At 50.0% G+C, this 16517-nt stretch overlaps 1 protein-coding gene across 2 annotated transcripts in view; it reads right to left on the reverse strand.

The window, feature by feature from the left end:
• The window catches only part of ARHGAP44 (Rho GTPase activating protein 44), a 148526-nt gene that overhangs the window by 19695 nt on the left and 112314 nt on the right, over positions 1 to 16517 (reverse strand). For both annotated transcript variants that reach the window (XM_060080743.1, XM_060080744.1), the window contains exons 8-15: positions 16379 to 16447; positions 13966 to 14047; positions 13384 to 13511; positions 7825 to 7936; positions 7331 to 7412; positions 3623 to 3703; positions 937 to 1050; positions 238 to 329 (exon numbers count right to left, since the gene is read on the reverse strand). In XM_060080743.1, coding sequence (XP_059936726.1) covers positions 238 to 329; positions 937 to 1050; positions 3623 to 3703; positions 7331 to 7412; positions 7825 to 7936; positions 13384 to 13511; positions 13966 to 14047; positions 16379 to 16447 — 760 coding nt within the window. The remainder of the gene's footprint in view (positions 1 to 237; positions 330 to 936; positions 1051 to 3622; positions 3704 to 7330; positions 7413 to 7824; positions 7937 to 13383; positions 13512 to 13965; positions 14048 to 16378; positions 16448 to 16517) is intronic.

Below are 16517 nucleotides of genomic sequence, written 5' to 3' on the forward strand. Positions count from 1 at the left end.
CTTGACCGGGGATGAGAGTAAGAAGCTGCCATGACTTGACCCCATTCCTGAGTGGTGTATGTGTGTGCGTGTGTGCGCATGTGTGCACGTGTGCTTGTGTGTAGGAGGATTAAAAACAAACCAAATATACACACACCTCTGGCCAGTGGTACTCAAAGGTTTCACAGATTCGGAACTCACGGCGACACCCCCATGTTCCACAGAAGCCCACTCCCACACCCGGATGCTGCCACGTACCCCCGGGGAAGAACCAGTCTGCGTGCTGGATGATGGGCTCGATGATCCCGACGATCTGCAGTGAGACCGTGGTCATCATTTCCGTGATGTTCCTGTGAGCACAGGACAGAGCGGGGCAAGGCGAGGTGAGCGGCCAAGGCAGGGAAGGGGCCCTGGACCAGAAGTCTGAGAGCAAAGCATCCTCTCGGGAAGGACACTTCACCTTCCTGAACCTCTCCCTGCCTCTACGGAATGCAGATACCCCAGAAGTCCTCCCTACAGGAGACGAGCAAGTGACATACTCAAAATCGCCAAGTATGAGGCACCTTTCGGTGTGAGGTATGATTCTCATAACTGCCAGATTCACCCTTTTCCCAGCTCTGTTCTCCCTTTTGAGACAGCCCTCCGTCCCACAGATGCTGGGATGTGTGCTGTTCACAGGGGGCCAGGGAGGCCTGGAAGAGCTTGCCGTGCCTACTGCTGACTCAGATGAGCTCAGAGAAGACCCTGACTGCAGGCCTAGCTCTGAGACTCCCAACGGGAAAGATCTGAAGAATGCCGGGTCTCCTCCTGGTCTAAAGAAGGAGCAGGCCAAGACAGACATATGACCTGACACATACATGAGGCTGGTGGTTATCTGGGGCCCTGGCCATCCCGCCCAGGCCCCAGCAGCATCCTGGCCCCAATGGGACCCACACACCCCTTCCTCCCTGGACTCACCCTTCTGCTTGTGGCCACAGCAAGTTGGGTCCTAATACAATTGCCATGTTACTGGGAGTCATCTTGTTGACATCTTGATATTCTGAGAGTTTGGATAAAAACTTGATCAAGTATCTGAAAGGAAGTGAGAAGGGCCAGGTTTAACAAGGGCTCAAAACCAGCCATGGTCCCCCAGCACTGGGTGGAAACTTCTCTTACTGATAACAAGATTCATACATCCTACAATATAATTAAGACGTGTCACGTGTCAGGACACGAGAATGCTCCAAAAACAGACGGACTCAGCTCTCACTCGGCTAGCTGTCAACATTTGCTTTGATTAACCCTGGCCAGAAAAATTCTCCATCTTTCCTTTTGACCCACTGCACGATGACTGAAAGTCCTTCCTTCTTTTCAAACCTCTGTCACCTGCCATCCTCCCTGTGTGCAGAGGTGAGAAGCAGTCTGTAGGTGTCATTGGTGGGGACATTTACATGCTAGGGGTGGCGTCCCCGGGGGTTAACCTCAGTGGGGCTCTGAGAGCCAATGAAGAAAAAGTTAAACCTAGACTTAGCATGTGGCCCAGCAATTCCACTCCTAGAGAAATATGTCCACACGCAAATGTGGACACAAATGTTCCCAGAAGCATTATTCATCACAGCCAAAAAGGGGAGACCACCCACATGTCCATTAAGGGATGAACAGATGAATCAAATGCAGTCCATCCAGACAATAGAATACTATTCAGCCCTAATAAGGAATGAAATACTGACACATGCTACCACACGGATGAACCTCAGAAGCATGATGCCAAGTGAAAGAAGCCAGACTCGAAGACCCCGTGTTGAATGGTTCCATCTCTATGAAATGCCCAGCACAGGCAAACAGACACAGAATGTAGATGAATGTTTGCCAAGGACTGCCTGGGCAGAAACGGGGAATGACTGCTACTGGGCACAGAGTTTCTCTTTGGGGTGCTGAGAATGTTCTAAAATTAGACAGTGGTGATAGCTGCACAGCTCTACAGATTTACAAAAAGCCACTCGATCGTACACTTTAAAAGGGTACAGTGGTATATGAATTGTATTTCAATAAAGCTATTATTTTAAAAAAATCAGTAAGTGAGATGTGCACAAATGAAGCACAAAAAGAACTCTCACAGACCACACCAAACCTGCCAGGCTGCACAGAGGCCCCAGACTCAGTTACACAGGTGGCGGGTCCAGTCCCATTCTGCCTGGACAACAGTGAAGTGGCTCCTTCAGGAATGGCTGACTTACCTTCTGCCCATGGAGCAGAAAGACCACAGAGGCCCCTAAAGCTGTCAGTGGGCCACCTCTACCCACAGCCTCTCCTGCCATGTCATACCCTCCAAGAGGCCACACATGCCTGGACCAGGACATGGGACCTGAGCTGAGTCAATCCACGGGCTGGCCAGTGGCCTAGCAACACTTGAAGAGACATACCGATCTGATTCTTGCTCTTGGGATTTTGTTTTTCAATTCTATATATATAAATTGACCAATTTAAGCATTTTAAAGTGTATAATTCAGTAGCGTTAAATACTTTCACACTGTGATGCAACCATCACCACTATCCATCTCCAGAATTGTTCATCAGCCCAAACTAAAACTCTGCACCCATTAAATGACAGACCACCTGCTGCTTCACCCCCTCAAAGCCCCTGGCAACCACCATTCTATTTCCTGTCTCCATGAATTGACTACTCTATGTACCTCTTATGAGTAGAACTGTTCAGTATTTGTCCTTTTGTGTTTGGCTTCCCTCAGCGTAAAGCCTTCAAGGTTCATCCACACTGTAGCAAGAATTGGAATGTCCTTCCTTTTGAAGGCTGAATATTGCATTGTATGTGTACTTTGTTTACGCATTTATCCATCACTGGACATGGGCTGTTCCAACCTCTTGGCTATTGTGAATCACGCTGCCATTAACATAGGTGTACAAAATCAAGTCCTTACTCTCAAAATCTTTTGGGAATACATCCAGGAGTGGAACTGCTGGGTCGTACGCAGTAATTCTATGTTTAAGTCATGAAAAGTCGCTCCTGGGATTTTTAACAGGAAAACAGAAATAATCAGGCAGATGGCAGCAGGAGCTGAAGCTGAAAATCTGCCTCTAAGGAAGTACCCAGGAGAGGGGGAGGCCCAGGGGCAATGCCGGCACAGACAACGTGATGAGGAAGCAGGAAGTGAAATCCTGGTGGTGGCAAGAAAAGTAAGAGACAGACTCGTGGGAAATTGCTGCTGAAAGGTGGAAACCACAGAATATTCTCCCAGCCTCTTCTTCCTGCAGCCTAGCTCCAGGACACACCTGCCAAGTCCAGCTCGGGGTCTGGTCAGCCTCTCCGCAGTGTCCACGGGCACCCATCTTTACAATAAACCCCCGGTATCTGGAAACAGCCTGCATTCATCTTTGCTCCTTGCAAATCAAAGAACTTAACTGCATTAGCCAACAGCTGGTCAGGTAGCCTGCAAAGTCTCACAGCCCCATTTAGTCTGTTTCCTCATGTGCAAAACGGTAATTCACAGCCTCCCAGGGCTGCTTGAGGTTGAAAAGAGACCCTGCATGTTAACCATGCTTTGGACACCATATAACACCATGCCTGCCAGTGACCATGCCTTTTGGCCCGGAAACACGTGTCTGAGGCTTAAATAACCTTGACCCAGGGTCTCCAGGGTCCACTCACCGGATGTTGTTGTAATTGGCCTTGGGCAATTTTTCACAAGCATTCCACAGAGCCTGGAGCCTCTTGTCCTGCTCCTGGATGCTGGGAAATTAACAGGAAAAGCCATTGGTTGAGCACGAATCGATGAAGTCCCACCAGGATTCATATTCACCAGCCATCGAAATATTTGAGAAAAAGGAACCAGCCGTTGTCAGTGATTGTATCAGTAAACTATTATCATTCAAATGTTTGGTTCTTATTATTTCCCCCTCTAAGGTCTCTTTCTGTCTTGCCTGGGCTATTTGAAAAAAAACTTCCCCTACACAGGTCACACGGCCCAGGTGAATGGGTGCTGGGGCAGCAGGTGAGGGAGGAGGGCAGAGGCCAGACACCTGCTCTGGAGTGGGCGGGGCTGTGGTGTCATTAGGAGGGCGATTCTGTCACAGCAACAGGACACCAGAAACAGGTCAACCCCACTTTCACACCACAGTGGCAGCTGACTGGCCTGTTCCACGGGTATTAGTTAATGCACATTAAGTGTCTTGTCATCTGGCACATAATAGATGCTCAATAAACACCTTCTGAACAAGTAAATTACATGAACTCATACAGACATAAGGACATCTGACCCTTGAAGACATAACTCAGAGATGGATAATTTCCATGACCAAAGGATTCTCTACTCTACAAAAAGATTTGTTCTAAGGGTTTCTTTACTGATAAACCCTGTAAGGATTAAAAGAAATTACTTATAGGACTACATTTTTTTATTTACTTTTCATGAAAACCTACATCAAGGCTGACACGGCTAGGAAGGCCTTATGTTCAAAGAACCTTTTCTCGAGAAAAACTAAAAAGCAAATGCCAACAGGGAGGCCCAGCTCTGACCCCTTGACCCGGTGCCCAAGGCAGGGCAGTGGCCATCGCTGGGTCCCCAGAAGTCCTCCCTCCCATCCTGACCCAGGCAAGAAAATCTCCCTTTTCCACTCCTCAGCCCTTGAAAAGGCAGATACTGCCAAGACCTTCCCTTCAATAAAAATTAGCACCCACGTACTGAGGGTCTCCCGTGTGTCAGGCAGTGTCCCAAGAGCGGGGAAGCAGGATGCAATCAGAGGAGACCGTTGCCTCCCCCGCCCTGCCCCACCAGCCCAGCTCACAATCTAACCAGCTACACAAACACAGCCTCGAGCCCGCAGATCAGTTCTCCGCAGAGAAGGAACACCGGGGATGGGACGGATCCTGACTGCCAGCTGCTTGACGTCTGGGTGCCAGGAAGGCGGGCCCAAAGAGTCAGAAGGAGCCCACCAGGCAAAGGTTTCGGGGGAACAGTCGCACGGGAGGGGGTGGCCAGCACGAAGAGGGAGAAGTCCTGGGAGTGACGGGAGCCTCGGGCTTTCCCACCACCTCTGGGAGGCGTGGCTCAGCCCCTGGGCTGCTCCGTGGTTCCTGCATGGAAACACTGAGCACACGTGACCAGCAAGGTCCCAGGCCACCTTGCCTGGCAGATCCCGCACTACTGCCCCTGCTGTTTCCTGCCAGTCCCCACCCCGATTCCGGGATGGCCCGGCCCGAGGCAGAGCTTCCCTGAAGGCCAATCTTCAGTGAGATTCAGCTTCACCAAAGGTCAATGGTTATCAACCCAGTAGCCTCGGGAGCTTTGCCACAAAGAGAATTAAACCAGAATCTCTGAAAAGGAGGTCCAGGCATTGAACCTAGGTATCTTTTAAAGCTTCGCAGGAGACTGATGCACACAGAGGGTTGAAGGTGGCTGTCCTGGGCAAAATTACCTTCGTTAGAGACTGTGGCCTCAGGGTGGCCGCCACCACCATGCTCAGAATCTTCACGCACAACATGCATCTCCTCCAGGGGCAGAGAGAAGCCTTTGCTTTCCCTTGGTTCAAAGACGTGAGCTCTTCAAGGCATCCGCTCACCCGTTTCCTAATGGAGCCCAGCTTTGTAAATCATCGGGAACGGTCTCTCTCTGATCCCAAAGCACCCGGCTGCCCTCTCCTCCTCCAGCTTGGTGTCACCAAGACCACCCATACATTCAGCAAATAAAAGGGGCAGGTGTCCATCAAAAGATATGTTCTCACTCGTCATCATCCCCAGGACCCCCATGTCATTCTAGAGAGGCGTGGAGTGCCGTTAAGCACGTGGGTTCTGGAGCCGGACTCCTTGGACTCAAATCCTCATCCTGTCATCTATTAGACGGCAAGTAACCTGCCACGAACACCTGCTCTGTGACTCGACTTCCTCATCTATAAAATAGGGAAAACAGCACAACCCCCTTCATCGGGTTGTTGTGAAAATCAGATGAGTTAAAAACATATAATGAGCTTAGAACGATGACAAGCCTCTAATAAACACTCAACAAATGGCATCGGCTGTGATTACCAGTATCATCGTGGGCTCTGAAACTCACTTTCCACCATGAGATGTAGGAATACCAGGCTGTCAGCCAGCCTTTTAAAATGCATCATCTCTATTCTACCATGGATAAAAAACCAGAGGTGTGCACGGTAACCGGAGCGAGCTTTTTCTAACTCTGCACACGCCAGCCTGGCTTCACTTCCAGGTCAGCTGGGTTCTCTTGTAGCCCCAGTTCTTACAGAAGCACATACACACTCCAGCATCCTTTTGGAGCAGCTCAGCTGGCTGCTTTTCACTACTAAATCCCATGACTAGAGACCCCCAGAAATCATCCTTTCATGGGCACCGAGCTCAGTCCTCCCATGAAATGGTCCTCTCCCTCCTGTATCTTTTTCTCCTGGACCATCTCCACCCTCATCTCTCCCAGCCTCTCTCTGGTGCCCATTCTCCTGTGTCCTCCCTAGCCGTGTCCATTTACTCAGTAAAAACCGATTCCTCCAAACAGGAGCATGTACGAAAGTCAGCTCTTACTTAGGGCCAAAGAAAATATATAACACAATCCTAATCACGAATCAAGTGAGGAAGGAAGCCAGGAATCCCACGCTTCGGAGCTACACAGGTGACATGGCTGGGGCGTCACCTGCTGAGCACCAGCCCCCCGATCTCCACACCCCCATCTTCCCGATGCACGACCAGGGACTGGGTCTCATTCCTGCCACCTGCCTGCTGAGGCCCCCCTCCAGGCTCACCTTCAGGAAAGTGCGATGGTGTCCACTGCCCGGACATTGTATTTTGATGTTAGTTATTCGTTAGTTGTTGTTAATATTTTTTACCTATTACAGATGAGGGTAAAGACCCCTGTCACCACTCCCTTGTCCTGCTCTTTTCTCCGGAAGGAATCACCCCCACCCGTCAGTGTGAGCCTTTCCAGAACCTTCTTTTATACAGTTATACATTTATAAAGGCACTCCTAAAATTGTATCGAGTGTTTTTTGTATTTCTTCTTTTTCAAACAACAGACTATCCTGTGGGTCCTTGTTAACTTTAGTTCACTCAAAATTAAATCTTCGTATCTTTACATGTGAGCAGGAATAGCTCTACTCGTTTTTCAAAGTGCTGCCGGGCATGTGAGAGTGTAGCTATACCGTATTTTATTCGGTCATTCCCTTCTGCTATTCAAGGTGACCGCGTGACCAACACCTTGGTACACACATCTCCAGGCACACGTACAAGCCTTTCCCCGTGACACATACCAAGAAAGGGGTTCGCTGGATCCCAGGTGGCATGCTTTCACAATTTCAGTAAAGACTTCCAAATAAACCACAACCCAGAAGACACCCCGAAACGTGCTGTACTCACTTGGAAGCCTGAATCCACTCATCATAGAGCTCAAAAGTCATCAGAGGCTCTGGCAGCTCCCGGAGGTAAGATTTCAAAGCTCCTGGACATGAACAGCATACGGTCCGTGAGCCACTGAGACACGGCAGAGACACATGCTACCAGCCAGTGCCACCATGGGGGCCACGTCTGGGGACGGTTCCCCAACCCATGTGACAAGGTCACACAGTGGCTGCCGCGTGACCGGATCCGAGGCTCTGGCGCAGCCATGGGCCCTGGGCTGGTGATCACACTGGCCTCCCCGCTCATGTTTCCCACCCTCGCCCCTTCCCCTGGCAGGTGGGGGATGGGAAGGTCTCCCTTCAAGGGCCACAGGCACCAGGGCTCAAGTGGGGTCCTGAGTGGACATGCCTGGAGCATGCTGGGAAGCCCGTGGCTCCAGTGGCCCCGACACGTGGCCGCACACCCTCCATGCCCACCCCTTCCCCCAGAGCCCCTCCAGTTGTGAGGCCCACCTGCAATGGCGTGGGGATCTGCTGAGCACTCCTGCACATCCACCACGCAGCAGTCCAGGGCAGCCTTGAGCTTCTTTAGCTTGGAGGCAGATGGGGCTACTCGGAAGAGGCCCTGCCAGACAGAGGGTCACAGGACAGCCTGAATCTCCAAGGCACAAAATCAAAACGGACAGGACGGGATTTCCCTGGTGGCCCAGTGGTTAGGAATCTGCCTGCCAATGCAGGGGACATGGGTTCGAGCCCTGGTGCGGGAGGATCCCACATGCCGCGGAGCAACTAAGCCCGTGTGCCACAACTACTGAGCCTGCGCTCTAGAGCCCGCAAGCCACAACTACTGAGCCCAGGAGCCACAACTACTGAAGCCCATGTGCCTAGAGCCCGTGCTCCGCAACAGAGAGAAGCCACCACAATGAGAAGCCCACACACCACAACAAAGAGTAGCCACCACTCGACGCAAGTAGAGAAAGCCTACGCACAGCAACAAAGACCCAACGCAGCCAACTAATAAATAAATAAATAAAATTAATTAATTAAAAAAACCTGACAGGCAGTCTACCCACCCCGTTCCTCCATGATCAACTAGGTGCATCCTTCTCATCACCGGTTATCAATATTGGAGCAGCAGGACCCAAGCCTCGCCCACAGCTGTGTCCCTAGCGCCTAGTACAGGGTGACCCAGCGTTCTGGTTCAGTACGTATTTGCTGGATAAATGAACCCTGGGCACTTTGACTTCCTGTTCTTGTGTATTTAAGATATATTTTGGAAAAACAAAAACACTAATTTGAAAAGATACATGCACCCCCATGTCCACAGCAGCGTTATTTACAATTGCCAAGATAGGGAAGCAAACTAAGTGTCCATCAACAGATCAACGGATAAAAAAGATGTGGTGTATATATACAACGGAATATTACTCAGCTGTAAAAAGGAATGAAACTGTGTCATTTGCAGCAACATAGATGGACTTGGAGGGTATTATGCTAAGTGAAATAAGTCTGACAGGGAAAGACAAATACTGTATGATATCACTTATATGTGAGATCTAAAAAATACAACTAGTGAAGATAACAAAAAAGCAGCAGAAGCAACACATACAGAGAACAAACTAGTGGTTACCAATGGGGAGGGGCAATATAGGCATAGAGGATTGAGAGGTACAAACTATTAGGTATAAAATAAGCTACAAGGATATACTGTATAACACAGGGCATACAGCCCATATTTTATAAAGTCTATAAATGGAGTATAACCTTTACAAATTGTGAATCACTATATTGTATACATGTAATTTATATAATATTATATAGCAACTATACTCGAATTTTTAAAAAAGGATGTATTTTGGAGAAAACTTTGACTGAGACCTGGTCAGAGTTGGAGGTCTAGGAGGTGGATGCATGCACAAAGGTCTACAGTGTGTGTGTGCACCTGTGTCTCTGTGTGTGTCCGTGTCTTTGTGTCTGTGTCTTTGTGTGTGTGTCTGTGTGCCCGTTTCTTTGTGTCTGTGTCTTTGTGTGTCTGTGTGTCCGTTTCTTTGTGTCTGTGTCTTTGTGTGTGTGTGTGTCTCTGTGTGTGTCTGTGTCTTTGTGTCTGCGTATCTCAGGAGGCACAGGGCTACACCTTGAGGAACTCATCAAGGCCATGCCCTCAGGGGATGGGCAGATGGGGGTGGTTACGAGGCAGCAACGCTTCCGCCTCCTGCAGCCCCTTCGTGTTTTATTCTTAAAGTCACTTTCGAGTCATTGTCTCCTCTTCCACGTGAACCGCTGCAAAAGTGAGCTACTGCCGTATAAAGGGAGAAGGAAGCCAGGGGCATGTGGAAGGGGAGACGCGAGCAGGTCAGAGCTGGAGGGGAGCCCCCAAGTCCGGGGAAGGTAGACGCGGGTGGAAGACCCGTTGGTTTGTTTCACCTGCTCAGCTCCTTGAATTCTGTGATGCAGCCCAGACACCGAGATGCTGGCAGGATCCCCCTTGCTCCTTTAACTGTTTATGGCCACTCAGATTTCCAAGTTCCTTCAGAAGAAAACATGCCTCCTCCGGAACACCGAGTTTTCTGCCTGCTAAGACGGCTAGCCCCCTTCTCAGGATAGGGTATGTCAGATAAATCGATGTCCAAAGCTCTATGGCATCCCTGTGAGGAAGCCTCATGAGCACATTTGGACCAGTGCATACGTTAAGGCTGCTACAGCCCCAAAGCAGGCTGCACATGCATTGAAGGAGTGGGCGAGACCCTCGTCAAGCCACACCACGGCCCTGGGGAGAGAGCAACCACACCCGGTGATGGACGGAGTCAAAGCAAACGGGGCAGAGTTTTCAAAGAGAATCTTTTAGATTTATGACAGTGTCACTGAGATGGCTGCTTCATGCAGTGACAAACACCAGGGGTGCAGGGGTGGGAGGGTTGTTAAAATAGCTTGTAAGTCCAGTTTTGGGGGCGTGAGAGGAAAATCTGCATGGAAATGTTGAAGACATGGCAGAAAACTCAAGAGTGGAGCCCACAGGAGGACGAGAACCCTGAGTCCTCACTAAGGTCAGGCAAAGCTCTCAGAGAGGGTGATGGCAACGCAGCAAAGATCAGAGTGAGCAGAGGGCGGGGCTGGGCGGTGCAGATTCCCCCCGATGCTGCCCTGATGCTGCCGGCAGGGGCGGGGGGGACCCAGGAGTCCAGGGAAGAGCTGGTTTCAAGGACAAGTATGTTAGCAACTTCACAGGCAGTGACGGCCAAGGCAGCTGGACTAAGTCATGGGAAGTAGCAGTGGGGATCCCTGGGGACCAGTGAGGGCAGCTTCAGCCCAGTCGTGGGGGCAGAAGGGACCAAAAAAAGAAGAGGAGTGAGTGAGTGAGTGGTAGTGAGGATGCAGGAGCAACAGATGATGAGAGCTACTTTAAGAAACTGAGTAGCACAAGCCACTACAGAGAACAGGATGGAGGTTCCTTAAAAAACTCAAAATAGAGTTGCCATATGATCCAGCAATGCCAGTCCTGGGAATAGATCCAGAGAAAACTCTAACTAACAAAGATACATGACCCCCTATGTTCACAGCAGCACTATTCACAACAGCCAAGACATGGGAGCAACCTAAGTGTCCATCAACAGATGCATGGATAAAGAAGATGTGGTCTATATATACAATGGAATACTACTCAGCCATAAAAAAGAATGAGATAATGCCATTCGCAGCAACATGGATGGACCTAGAGATTATCATTCTAAGCGAAGTCAGACAGAGAAAGACAAATATCATAGGATATCACTTATATGTGGAATCTAAAAAAATGATACAAATGAACTTACTTATGAAACAGACTCACAGACTTAGAAAACAAACTTATGGTTACCAAAGAGGAATGGGGGTGGGGGAAGGATAAATTAGGAGTGTGGGATTCGCAGATACAAACTACAATACATAAAAGAGATAAACAACAAGGTCTACCGTATAGCACAGGGGACTATATTCAATATCCTGCAGTAAATCATAATGGAAAAGAATATGAAAAATATATATGTACAACTGAATCACTTTGCTGTACACTTGAAACTAACACAACGTGGTATAAATCAATGATACTTCAATAAAAAATAAGTAAAATAAAAAATTTTTAAAAAGAAATTGGGTAGCATAAAACACAAAACCAAAGTGCAAGGGAAGGAACATTGAGGCTGTGGTTGGATTGAGAGAAGAGATTTTTCTAGGCTTGGGGCAACCTGAGCCTACGTGTTGTTAAAGGAGAAGAGCTGAAGCACAGCTGGAGGGTGGGGCGGACAACGCGAGTGAGAGCGAGGCCTGGTGAGAGGCGGAAAGGTCCGGATAGAGCAGGTGGGAGAGTCAGGAGACAACAAGGGAGAAGTCCGAGGACCTGATCTTCCAGACCCTGTTCTCACTGAGTAGGCATGTGAAGGCAGCAACAAATTCTTTTCACTTTTTTATAGAATGATACTGTACAGTTACATTTAGAAACATTCCTTATCTTTCAGAGACACACACACTGAAGTCCTGCAGATGCAATGACAGAATGTCTGGGATAGGCTTCAAAACGTCCAGCCAGGGGCTGCGGTGGAAGGTGAAGGTAGAGATGGACCTGACTGACCATAAGCCAGGCGATGAGGTGCAGTATCTTCTCTTCTGTCTTTCAGTTTTTCCACAATTAAAAACAAATGATGGGGAAAGAATAAGCCAAGTTCACCTCCCTCCATGAAACCATCCCTCAGGGGCTGAAAAAACCTTACCGTCTTTTCACTGGTAATATACATGAAAATGCCTGGCACTTAAAATGGGGTCCAAAACCCATTTATTCCCATCCCTTCCGAATAGCTGAATCTAAAACACGCCTGGCTTACAGGGGGCAGCAGACATCCAGCTTCATCGTTCATCAGCTTCCTCCCCTTCTGACCCCTCCCTCGCTGCCCGCCCTGGACCTAGTGATACTTAGAGTGCTTACTGACTGTTTTGAATGAATCAGGTTTATGTGACAGATGCTAGACTCCTCTCCCCTCATAAGTTCATAAGCCCCCATCTCACTCTTTTATACTTTGCTCAGTAATAAATGCCCTAAATAAATACTGATTGGCTGATCAGATTAAATGAAGATGGAGTAATGATTTTTAAATTGCCTGTATAAGAAGCCAAAGATGAGGTCTATCTCCCAGGAAAACATTTACACAACAAGAAAAACAAAAGTCACCAATGTCTCTTTACATGTGACTCATATGAAATGCTTTCTAATGTCTGTATCAATCATATTTTCAGGATCTCTATAAAAAGGTTATGACCAAAAATGTTAAAAGGTCTATTTTTTCAATTAGAGAAAGAGGAGGCAGAGGATCAGAGGGGGAAGGAGGGGGAGGGGGAGAGGAGGAGGGGGAGGAGGGGGAGGAGGAGGAGAGGACGAGGAGGAGGGAAGGAGGGGGAGGAGGAGGAGAGGATGAGGAGGAGGGAAGGAGGGGGAGGAGGAGAAGGAGGGGAGGAGGGGAGGAGGAGGAGGGGAGGGGGACGAGGGGGAGAAGGGGGAGGGGAGGAGGGGAGAAGGGGGAGGGGAGGAGGGGAGAAGGGGGAGGGGAGGAGGGGAGAAGGGGGAGGGGAGGAGGGGAGAAGGGGGAGGGGAGGAGGGGGAGGAGGGGGAGAAGGGGGAGGAGAGGAGGGGAGAAGGGGGAGGGGAGGAGGGGAGAAGGGGGAGGGGAGGAGGGGAGAAGGGGGAGGGGAGGAGGGGGAGAAGGGGGAGGGGAGGAGGGGGAGGGGGAGGGGAGGAGGGGGAGGGGGAGGGGGAGGGGGAGGAAAATGCCCCAATCACATTAAAAATACAGAAAGAAGGGACAGGGCGGGGCTGTAAGATCCTCAGGGCCAGTGGTATCATGTCCTGCAATCCTCCACTGTCCCAGGAGAGCGAAGGCTCATGGGAGAAAGCAGGACCGGTTTGAGGAGGGGCAGCTGTACCGCGTCTTCATGGGTTTGGGTTCGTGGGGCTGGGTGAGGATGGTAACAGAGAAGGAGAGCCCAGAGGTTCCATCTCGCAGATGAGCAGCCCTGCTCGAGGCAGAGCTCGGCTGTGCCCGGACCCACCTCCTCCTGCATCCCACACTCCAGCAGCATCGTCACACACGCCTCGATGGGGAAGGCAATCTCCCGGCCGCTGATCAGGAGGTGCTCCTCCAGGGGCTTCCCGAAGGAAGGTTTCTCCACCCAGGCCTCTGTCGGGGGGCAGCAGAGCAAGAGAGGGGTCAGTGAAAGGGGTCAGTGGAGGTCACCCATGTGGGCATCTTCCCTTCCTCTGCTCACACTGATTCTCCTAAGTTTACCAAAGACACGGAGCCCAGCTGAGTCTCCATTCTTGTGGTTTTGGGGGATGATGCGGGGAGTGGGTGGAATGGACGGCCAGCCCACGTGAGCAGAGCTGGTGGGCTTCCTGTCACCCACGCACCTCCACGCATGCTCATGCACACCCGACTCATCCCCGTGGGGCAGTGTGTGTGAGTGTGCTTGGCTTCACTGCTGCTGGGGCAAGGCACCTGCTGGGGGAGGTCCTGGGGCTCATCTAAACGTGGCCCTGCTCGGGGAGCAGCAGGTGAGCCAAGCACAGGGCACCAGGCTTCTCTGGGAAGCAGGCTCCCCAGCCTCCCCGGTCCAGGCAATGTCTGCACTCACCCTGCTGTGCTTTTATCTGAGGCAACACAGCCTGCAGGAGCGTCAGTGACTTCCTGTGGTACTCGGCCTGCACTTCTATGAGCTGAGGGAACACAAGAGCGAGTGTCACCCTTTGCTGACGGGTGGGGAGCACAGGCTGCCGCGCCACTGGGGTGCCCTATGTGGTGCCCTGCTCTCTCCTCCACCCACCCGCGATGACAGGCATGTGTCTCCTTAGCCTCTGTGGCAGGGAGGTGACCACACATGGAAGTCTGGAAAGCAGGGGAATCGGGGAGGAAGACAGGACACCCCGGGGCTGAGCCTGCCCTCACTGTCGCCCCACCTAGCGAGCACCCCGCCCCCAGTTCTCCCGGCAAAAGGCACCGAAGAGGTGCAACAATGAAAGACTATAAATGGAGAACACATTCAGAAATCCGTGTGCCTATGAGATGGCGCTAAATGCCATGAGCCTCTATGTATCTTGATTTCTGCCAAAACAGTTCAAGATATAACTGGTCGGAAAACATGTGCTTGCTCCACAGTCCTCTTCAAGTATCTTGGGAGGTAAAATTGCTTTGGTTATCATGATGCAGGCCAAAGAACAAAGTCCTTCAAGATGTTCTACTTTGCCCATCTCACTACTAAAAAAGCTGCTGAAATGGTGATAAGAGCAGAGGAAAACCTGTGAACAACAGTCACTTCATTTATTTTCTGAATCTCTACCTCCTCCTCCTCCAAAAAAAATTGCGCATGTGTGAGGGAAAAGGTGGGAGTCACTCTGCTGAGAAGTCTGGTGTGAAGAGTAGCTACTGTTATCCCCAAGGAAAACGAAAAGGGAATTAAAAAAAAAATCAGAATGTTGCAATAAATGGTACCCAAATGGCAATTAGGTAAGCTAATAATGCTTGGAATGTCAATAATGTCATTCGTTTTAGAAACTCTAAAATGAAATATTATCTTCGCATATAAAACTGATGGAATATACTTGAAAATTACTGCGCACAGGCTTTCTCCGGTTGCGGCGAGCGGGGGCTACTCTTCGTTGCGGTGCGTGGGCTTCTCGTTGCAGTGGCTTCTCTTGTTGCGGATCACGGGCTCTAGGCACGTGGGCTTCAGTAGTTGTGGCTCATGGGCTCTAGAGCGCAGGCTCGGTAGTTGCAGCTCAAGGGCTTAGTCGCTCCACGGCATGTGGGTTCTTCCCGGACCAGGGCTCGAACCTGTGTCCCCTGCATTAGCAGGCGATTCTTAACCACTGCGCCACCAGGGAAGCCCAATCCCACTATTTTAAAATAAACTTTCCAAGTTGGAAGAAACGCCTATCAGCTCTCTCTCAGGGCAGAAGAAACTCTGGCCTTCTCAGCCACTGATGCCCACGCAGGGAGAGTGCTGACCGCCCACAGCTCTGCCCCACGCTTACAACACATTTAAACTTCTCAGAATTCCTCCTCCTCTTTCTTCCCTTTACCTTCCTTCCTTTTCTGTTACTTCCTTTTCCATAAAGAGATGCTTTGAGATTTGAGTTTCATTCCCAACTTGAAAAGCAGGTGAGCTTAACTGGATTTTTCATTTGTATTTTTTCTTCTCAAGTTTTTTTTTTTTTCTTCCAGTTGCTTTGTATTTTCCCTGGTAAATAGCCAGGGTCCTAATTATTTGGGCCCAATCATTCAAGTATGGATGACTCAGACCCTGATTCTCTACTCTCTAAATCTGCTCTCACTGATGAAAGACAGGCAAACAGGCCATATCAATCCTCCTTTACCTACTTGCCACCGTCTTGGGCAAAAATCTAGATTAAAAAACAAATACACGCCAGGTGGGGTTTTCTTCTTCTTCTTCTTCTCCTTCCTCTTCTCCTTCCTCTTCCTCCTCCTCTTCCTCCTCCTCCTCCTCTTCTTCTTCTTCCTCTCCCTCTCCCCCTCCCCATCCCCCTTCTCCTTCTTCCCAAGTTCCTTACTGATGATACATTCAGGTTTCTCAACCTTGGCTCTGCTGACATTTTGGGGCTGGATTATCCCCTGTTGTGAGAGTCATCCTGCGCATTGCAGGATATTTCGCAACAAATTTGACCTCCGCCTCCTGGATGCCTGTAACACCTCCCCCCTCAACAGTGACAGCCAAAAACGTCTCCAGACATGGCCAGACCTCTGCTGGAAGAGGAGACAGAATCACCCCTGGTTGAGAACCACTGCCATAGATCACTGAGTTGCAGTCATCTTCATGGATGAAGCTGAATTTTATTCTTGGGCTTTTGGAGAAATCCATACAAGGAGAACTAGAAGGCAGGATTTATTCACAGGTAGAACAGTCAAAGCCCCATCCATTCTCAGGACGTGCTCAATCTAGGGACCCTCAGTCCGAGGCCGGCGTTCCTCCCTGTCCACACCGTGATGCCTGTAAACAGACTTCAAGCAGCCTCACCTTTCTGGACCCTTACCGTTTGAAAGTAGTTTGCATAGTCAATTTCTTTGGCCACAAAACTGTACATGTCAGCCGACAGCTGGTCCTGTAGGGGGTAAAACACAAGATAGAAGGTGGGTCATGCAGGAGTCTAAGCATCACAGAAGAAAGAGCCT

Source organism: Mesoplodon densirostris, chromosome 18 (genome assembly GCF_025265405.1).
Source record: "Mesoplodon densirostris isolate mMesDen1 chromosome 18, mMesDen1 primary haplotype, whole genome shotgun sequence".
Taxonomy (NCBI): Eukaryota; Metazoa; Chordata; class Mammalia; order Artiodactyla; family Ziphiidae; genus Mesoplodon; species Mesoplodon densirostris.